This window comes from Arachis ipaensis, chromosome B10 (genome assembly GCF_000816755.2).
Source record: "Arachis ipaensis cultivar K30076 chromosome B10, Araip1.1, whole genome shotgun sequence".
NCBI lineage: Eukaryota > Viridiplantae > Streptophyta > Magnoliopsida > Fabales > Fabaceae > Arachis > Arachis ipaensis.
Genome location: NC_029794.2, coordinates 129466701 through 129475347, shown reverse-complemented (window position 1 = coordinate 129475347; position 8647 = coordinate 129466701). Strand labels below are relative to the sequence as shown.

The window sequence follows — 8647 nt, the reverse complement described above, 5'->3', positions numbered from 1 at the left end:
TATTTAAGGGTCACTTTGGCTAAACTTCTTAAATAAGTTCTTTTGAAAAAGGAACTTAAAATATAAGGACTTTTATTAATAATAACTTTTAAATAAGTTATTTTGAGTTTGGATAGTTATTATAGAATTCTTGTTTTAAAGTTGTGCATTAAATAAGAGTGATAAAATAGCTTTTGAAAATAGAAGAAGTTACATTTTTTAACTTCTTCAAAAACTCTTAAATAACCTTTTGAAAAGTTAAAAATTTATCTAAAAAATTGTACCAAACACATTAATGTAACTTTTTATAAGTCAAAAGTTGAAAAAAATAACTTTTTAGTGTTTTCCAAACGGAACCTAAGTCTATTATGATTAACTTTAAAAGCCAAATATATCTAAAACATACATAAATAACTTTTGTCCGACATAATTCGTTACAGTGCAGAATTTACATTTTACAGTCTCCAAAAAGTCCAAATAATAATTATGCACTAAAATCCTAAACTTAATTTAAGACAAAAACTCAGCAAAAAGCGGAAGAAAAAAAAAAGAAATAAAGAGAATAATTATTTTTCGGTTCGTGGGTAGCGGTGGTTTGCTTGCTTGGCTGCAAGAAGTGAGCAGAGGTGGCATATTCTCCCATATAAAAGGGTGTGCAGTCCACGGTTCATGCTCTTTCAGTCTTTCTTATTCTTACTCTTCTTCTTTGCCTTCGCTGCGGGATATTCTAATTCAGCTCCATCAAGCGATCAAACACAAGAACTCTTCTTCTTGCTCTCTTGGCCTCACTCTTCTCACCAATGGCCGCTTCCAATGCTCGCGGCTCCACCAACTCCTTCGGTCACACTGAGATTAACTGGGACAAGTATTTTGCTTCTCCCTTTCTTCTCTACTTTCCGTTTCCTCTGTTCCTTTCATTTCGGATTTAGGTTTTTTCTTTTTCTTTTACTTCGATTTCTTGCTTCTGTTCTTTGTGCTATTTTGTAACCTTTTCTATTCTGTGGTTCCGTGAACTGTTTGGCGTAGTCCTTCAAGGAACTGTTTCGTTATGCATTAGCATTTGGCAAAGTTATAGGGAGTGTAGTAGTAACTCTTGAAAACTCTGGTAATGCTTAGAAGCTCAAAGCCTGAATGTTCTTTTCCGTACGCTTGATTTTAAGCAGTGAGGATAATTCCTTGCATTGATTGGATTCAAGATTCAAGAATAGATGTTTCATCCTGGCTGTTTATATAATTTCTCGTTTCTCTATTGGGGATTTTCCATTTCTTTTGTAAATTCTCTCAATGTTAACAATTTTGGAACCTAGATTCTCGTGAAGAGTGGTGATATATTTCATTTGAGTCTTAACTCTTAACTGATAATATATTTTGTGGATGATGATTGAATTTACATATAGAATCTCTGTATCCTTATTTTATGTTCATTTAATGCTATAGGCTAGATAAAACGAAGTTCTATGTTGTTGGTGCTGGCCTCTTTACGGGTGTTACGGTGGCTCTCTACCCGGTTTCTGTTGTGAAAACTAGGATGCAGGTTGCTTCAAGGGATACTGTGGAGAGGAATGCATTTTCTGTAGTGAAAGGGCTACTTAAAATTGATTGCATTCTTGGTTTGTATAAAGGGTTCGGCACAGTTATCACCGGAACAATTCCTGCCAGGATCATATTTCTCACTACATTAGAAACCACGAAGGTGGCTGCCTTCAAGATGCTTGAGCCCCTTACACTGTCTGAGACTACCCAAGCTGCTATAGCGAATGGGGTTGCGGGCATGACATCATCGCTTTTGTCACAAGCTGTGTTTGTACCAATTGATGTGGTATGAATGATATTCTAAACCTGAACTGCTGAGCATGATTTTCTGTGTTTAAATACCTGAAGTAAAATATTTATTCTGATTGATTTGGAAATTGGAACATATTCTCATGTTCTTTAACATTTGGCGCAATTCAATTTGATTATGGCTCTAAAAGTGTTTTATCACACATCGTTCTTCCTTGTTATTTCAAACATTCTGCTAGGATTTTTATTTCAAAGTGAAACATAATATATTCTGTACTCTCAGTTTTGATTGAAAGAAAGGTTTTGCGGTCTAGTGGTTTGTCTACAGGGTTGCAGTGTATTCTATTGGAGAATCTTGCAAGATTTAAAGTAAACGCATGTGTTTTTAGTTTATTGTGTCTCCGTTATCGTGTTCTGCTTATGCTTCTTTTGAAGTGTGTCAACTGATAATGAAATGCTAAAATAAATGAGGGAAATTATTTTAAACTTGTGTTTACATCCTTTAAGCTTTGTTATTGATCAAACGTTTCTTTTATATTAAAAGGTTATAATTCTAAATGTTAAACTTTTACAATGAATTATATTTAGATTAGCCAAAAGTTGATGGTGCAAGGATACTCAGGGCATACCCGATATAGTGGGGGTCTAGATGTTGTTCGTAAGGTGTTAAGGGCTGATGGCATCAGGGGATTATATAGAGGGTTTGGTCTATCTGTTATGACTTATTCGCCATCCAGCGCTGTATGGTGGGCAAGTTATGGTTCAAGCCAACGGTTCATATGGAGGTGAGACATGGTAATGCATATTCTTTAAGTTCAGATGCCAAATAACTGTTGTATTACCTATACATTTTATTTTTATACAATAACAATAATAAATTGATACGAAAAAGCTACCCCTAGACTCTCATCTACTGAACCTCATATTTTCCTTTCAAAGTTGAATTTGAACTGTTAGGCTACTGTACCATGAATGCCATATGTTCATGGTTCATATACCACTATTAAAACGTAGATAGAAGATAGCCCATATATATGGATTTCTAAAACAGCTCATATACGTTCTGTTTATGCAGAGCCTTGGGACATAGTGCTGAACATGAGGAAGGCACTCCTAGTGTGCCGAAGATTGTATTAGTTCAGGCTACTGGAGGGATCATTGCTGGTGCAACTGCATCCTGCATTACAACCCCATTGGATACCATAAAGACACGGTTACAGGTGTTCATAACTTGTCGACAATGTTTCTTTCTCTTGATTTTGTTATTCTGTGGTGATCACAGTAGTGCAGCATTAACTCTTTGCACTTTTTGGGTTTTGTCTTCTGGTTTTCATGTTGGAAAACATTTGATCACTTCATTATTGGTACTACTGCAATGAGTTATATTCACCTCTCCTTAGATCNTTGCCTTTTTTCTGTTTCCTCTCTTTCCATATCCTTGCATGTTTTTGCTGAAATCTTGATTAGCTTGTAGTGTGATTATGGATGCAAAAGTTGTACTGCATGGTTTACTCCAGCATATTTTGGTTTTGGTAAATGTTCTCATTCTAAAAATAGTAACTAAAACAGGAATAATTTTAGAAGAGTATGATCATTACTTATTTAGCCAGCCACTGTCTACTTAATTTTTTCTGACCAAATAACCTGCAATCCAGGTTATGGGACATGAAAAGACCACCTCTGTAAAACAAGTTGTGAGAGACTTAATCAGTGAGGATGGTTGGAAAGGTCTATATAGAGGCTTGGGCCCAAGATTTTTCAGCATGTCAGCATGGGGTACTTCAATGATATTAGCTTATGAATATTTGAGTAAGAACTCTTTCTCTGATTATATCCTCCTTTTTTTTTGTGTGTAGACAGTTGGGTTTATGTATATAATCTTGCCTAAATGTTTTCGAGTAATTATTGTTTTCTTCTATGGTTCATTTTGGGCAACTCTGTCTATAAGAGTTTGTACATCTTAAGTTGTCTGCTTGCATAAAAGTGGATAATCATATATTCATATTGTTTCCTATATTTTATATTGTACTTGAAAAATGCAATTTGCTAACTGAAAAAAGAAGAGCCATGTCTGAACCATTTTCTGAAGCTATTGCAACAGATGGTCATTTTTTAGAGTGACTAATGTTTGAAGCCTTTGATTTCTTCCTATTGATTAGTTTTAGCGGTAATGAAAGGGAGACAACAACCCAAAAATCTAAAGTAACCTTATTTAACTTAATATCCATAATTTCATGCATTTAAGATCCATAATTACATATTTATTACATCTAAAATTACCCAATTATTATAGCATTAATTAAGAAATAAAAAATAAGAAAACTTAATACAAAATAAGATAACTGAGAGCTGTTTTGAGCTGATTTTCTATTATCTTTCAAATATTTTTGTAGTTTTACAATTAGCCGGACTTCCAAACAATGAGTAATAATAGCTAATTTATGGCTTGAATTTTAATTATATATCAGGTTGGCTCGAATTTTAATTATACATCAAGTTGTTCAGTCTAATGAAGTAATGAACTTGTCAAATGTATGCCACACAGCTTTCTCGAGTGGCAGAATCTGTTTTGTATTGTCTCATTTGAGTACATTTATCCGTTGTTTTCCTTTCTGAAAATTGTTTATTTCGTTTATTGCTTCATTAATGTCATATACTTGTTCTTTGACTGAGGTTATTTAGTGATGATACTTGTTATCAAACCAATTTGATGCACTCTATATCGTGGTATTTGTTATCTCATTCTGAAGCTATTTTTATTTCTCCATTCAGAGCGTTTATGTGCAAAAGATGAATAGAAGCAATTGGTCTGCAAGCTGTTCCCATTAGTTAGCCAAGACCTGGTTCCCAAATCTACTTGGTATTTGACAAACAACACCATGAACATTGGAATTGCTGGCTGATAGTTTTACTAACTCATTATTCAAGAAAAAAATGTTAGATTCATAGATATAAAAAATTTTCCCAATAGAAAACTGCTAGTTCCATTCTTTCCCATAGTTAAATGGGATTACATGTATTCTTTTGCTTAGCATTGTTATGGATAGTGTACATTTTGCAATAAAAAATTACAATGAGATTTTGAGATATTTATGAGCTGTTACTTTGCTGCATGCACAAGGCGGAATTCGAACAATCCAAATTGGTTAAAATGGTGCACATTTATTGGGTTTGTTTTTGTGTTTTCATCGTGTTCACTTTTATATCCAAGAACGGAAGGAGTACAGCGAGGTGTGTGCCAAAAAGTAGTGCAAATAATACAACTTTTTTATATATGTATAATTTAAAAAACAAATATCATTTCTGTTGTATGCACAACCAAGTCCCAGTTGAACAGTAATCCTCTTGATTGGTTGCAATAGACTTATTATTGGTAGTGTTGTGTCCTGCCCTTCTAATGATAAGGATTTGTATGATTTTAGATTACATTTAACGTATATTTTAAGAATGTTTTGAATTGTTTATGTTCATTTATAAGAGCGGTAATCTATTTACACCAAGTATAATTTTGTGTAAACAGCCACAATCATCAACATTCAACAATATCAAATTACTCACAACTAACAACATAAACAATTCAAGCAAATTATTAACAGTCTAACATGCCAAGTAGGCAAAGTAACTGAGTAATCGCAATAAAAACATTAACCCATGCGAAATTATCATTCTAATGATCCAAGTTGAAAAACATGCGATGGAAATGGAGACACAAAACAAAAGCGCCTCACAGCTAACAAATAGAAGCAACGGCATGAAGCAGAAGCACGACGCAAAGGCATGAAGCAACGACTGTGCAAGCAAGCAAAAGAGGAGTGTGACTGAGTAAAGATGGGGAGAGACCGAGAATGGCAAGAGTAAGAGACCGAGGAGTGCGAGGGTTGGGAAGGAAATCCTAATCTAACGGGTGTGAAAAAAATAAAAGTTGGCTTCAAAACGATGTCCGACAAACTTCAAACTTGCTAATTCATGAGTAAACTTGCAATTATAACTGAGTTTATGGAGTCCAGACAATTTTACTCATACACGAGTTTGAGACCGAATCAACTCGATTCTGTCACCTAAAATTGTAACCTCGTTCTGCAAATTAATTCGGATTTTTGACATCCATGAACCCACCACAATGATCAATCCATAATTATTAACTAATGATAGCTTCCATTCAAAGGTAAACAAAAATCTATTAGATAAAGGGTTAAATAAATACATTGAAACAAAAAATAACGATACAACTCATCCAAAAAACTTGTATCAAAAACTGAAATATCTTTCAGTAGATATGCCAAGACCAACTCTAAAGAGAGTACTCCGACGATCTTAATTCACGGGAAATGCTAAAACCTCCGCAGTCATTCGTTTTTGCTTTCCTTTGGCTCAGGAACAACATCATTGTGGTCGCTGCCATCATCATCCACCTCCTCCACCTCATCCTCATCATCATCACCACAATCTTCATTCTCACTGTTAACATCTTTGTCATCACAAACTTCATCCTCACTATCATCATCAAATTTACTATCACAGGTTTCACCATCACCATGATCCTTTTTAACTCCATGCAACCTAGCATAATCTTCCAGGGTTGCATTTGGAAATAAGTGCCCAACCTTATTGTCCCTGGTATCTGTTGGGTTATTTCTTGAACTTTTAGGCTTGTCTTTATTCATCTGATACCAAAATTAAACAAAGCAAACAATCAGTAATATGCACGTTTGGGGAGTAGAATGGGTACTCATCATCATATAGAAAATAGATAGCATGTGATTATGTGTATGTGCAAAGTTGATGCCACATACATGCAATGCATCAAAGAAATATCTTTTCAAAAATCCATAGTCATGTTTTATAATAAATGTAGCAAGGGACAAAGTGGAAGCATATATGCTTCGAAACAATTTAACAGACTTCGTTTTAGTATCTTACAGCACGCAATAGTGTTCTCCTTTCTCTCTCCCTAGCATACTTAATAGCCTGCAGGAAGAATACCAGTATTACTATGAGTTTTCACCATGCAAGTCTGAACATTCATAAGGTATATGAAAAGGGGAGCAGAAACAGGAAAATAAACCTCCTCAAGCATCTTTTGTTCCGCCTCAACTTCAGCAGAATCTCTACAAAAAGGTTACAAAATGAATTATAAATACCAAGTCATCTTTTTATAAGATTATGCCATAACTGATGTTCCCAACAGTTCAATACTGATTTTACTAAAAGAAGTTTAAAGCTAACCTTCCAACTATATGGTTCACACTGCAACAACACTTTGCGCATACACGGTGCTCTTTTGCACACCCTACAGCAACATCAAAAACCAATCAATAGATGTCCAAAAAGCACGTCCACAAGTTTCATATCAGGTTAAAAAACAACTAAGCCTTATGCTACTAGAAGGGTTGGCTATGGATGAAACAACGCCATAGTTGGCCTTATCATAGATCATATCTTTGTTTAGTGCATTATTATTTAACTTTCTTTTAATGATTTCTTCTATGGTTTCTCTGGACCCCTCAATACTTTAGCTACAGTGCTATCCTCCATTTCCGTCAGATCCACTATCTTAACTGGAGCTTTCATAGGCCTTGTCCAAACATATCAATAACTTGTAAGACAAGATTCTACCATCTTCCATATAATTTGCACTACCACAGCTCCTCTCTCTAATGCCTCCGTTCATATTCCTTCCTATATAATTTATATCCACTCATCTATCTAAACATTCTCATTGCTGCCGCCTTAAGTTTATGTTCATGTTGGCTCTTTACCGCCAAACATTCAATCCCATATAACATTGTGTGTCTAATAGCTATATGATAAAATTTATCCATACATAATCTATAGTAGCCAAGCTTGAAGCATTCAATCTTAATGAATAACCACCTAACTTGATCCTGTGATCTACATCTTCCTCTGTCACACCATCATTTTAGATAATGAAATCAAGATATTTGGTGGTATGGCATATAAAAAATGCTATGTGCACACCAAAAATTGACTACCAATTCAGCCACCATGTATTTGTCTATAAATACATAGGCTGTTTAACTTATTTTTAATGTGTATTTTGCATTGCAACATGTATTTTATACCGGTGTCTAATTTGAGGACTGATTTTTCTGTCCACTTAGCATGGTTTAGCAAACTCTTCACAAGCAAAAGTGTTCCATTCCAAGTTATAACTAAATATCAATCCTATAAACCCTAAACCCTTTATTCCACTAATTGGGAAAAGTCCACTCAAACAAAAACTAAAAAACAAAAGAATAACAAAAATGAAAGAAGAAAATAGACACTAACCAGAACACAAGTTATGGTAAGCTTGACGAACAGCACGCTTCGAGCATCTCTGACTGAAAAAAATAAATAAAGAAGAAAAGAAAAGAAACGAAAAGAAAGGAAGGAAGAGGTAGTTAGAATTAAATACCATTTGGCAGGTTCAACAAGAGGCTTGTACTTGCCATAACGGCGCTTCCAATCGATCTGGTCCTTGCAGCGAGGGCACACACCAGTTATCTCAGACAGAGGCCTGAACCTTCCCCCAACTTCCTGCGGAAACGAATATGTATGTGTTAATGAGAATGAAGATAGAGAAAAAGAAGAAAAAGAAGGAATGGTTGTGTACAGTTTCATTGATCTTGCGACCGGCGTTGGGTTTCCAGGCAAACTTGTTCTGATGCTTCGGGGGCCCACCCTTCTTCCCGCCGCTCATCTTCTTGTTATTCTTCTCACTGCCTTCTTCCGCCGTCTCGCATGCTTCGTCTATTTACCAGGGCACACAATTATTTCGAGTTTTTATTTATTTAATTTATACAAAATGTTATTTTTACAATAAAATCATTCTCTAAAATTAATTATTTTTGTATTTATGTATAAATATATTATTTGCTTTATT

At 34.8% G+C, this 8647-nt stretch overlaps 2 protein-coding genes across 2 annotated transcripts; one reads left to right on the top strand and one right to left on the bottom strand.

The window, feature by feature from the left end:
- On the top strand, positions 562 to 4850 carry LOC107624387 (solute carrier family 25 member 44-like). Its single transcript, XM_016326886.2, has 6 exons — positions 562 to 844; positions 1417 to 1798; positions 2350 to 2546; positions 2837 to 2981; positions 3417 to 3570; positions 4534 to 4850. The coding sequence occupies exons 1-6, from the start codon at positions 780 to 782 to the stop codon at positions 4557 to 4559; spliced, it is 969 nt and encodes a 322-aa protein (XP_016182372.1). The 5' UTR covers positions 562 to 779; the 3' UTR covers positions 4560 to 4850.
- On the bottom strand, positions 6174 to 8544 carry LOC107624136 (putative DNA helicase INO80; the record flags this gene model as incomplete). The annotated part of the gene is given in 7 exon segments (XM_016326598.2): positions 6174 to 6425; positions 6682 to 6729; positions 6827 to 6869; positions 6988 to 7051; positions 8053 to 8105; positions 8180 to 8301; positions 8378 to 8544. Coding segments are annotated over 7 exon segments (669 nt in total), but the record flags the coding sequence as incomplete, so codon positions are not given.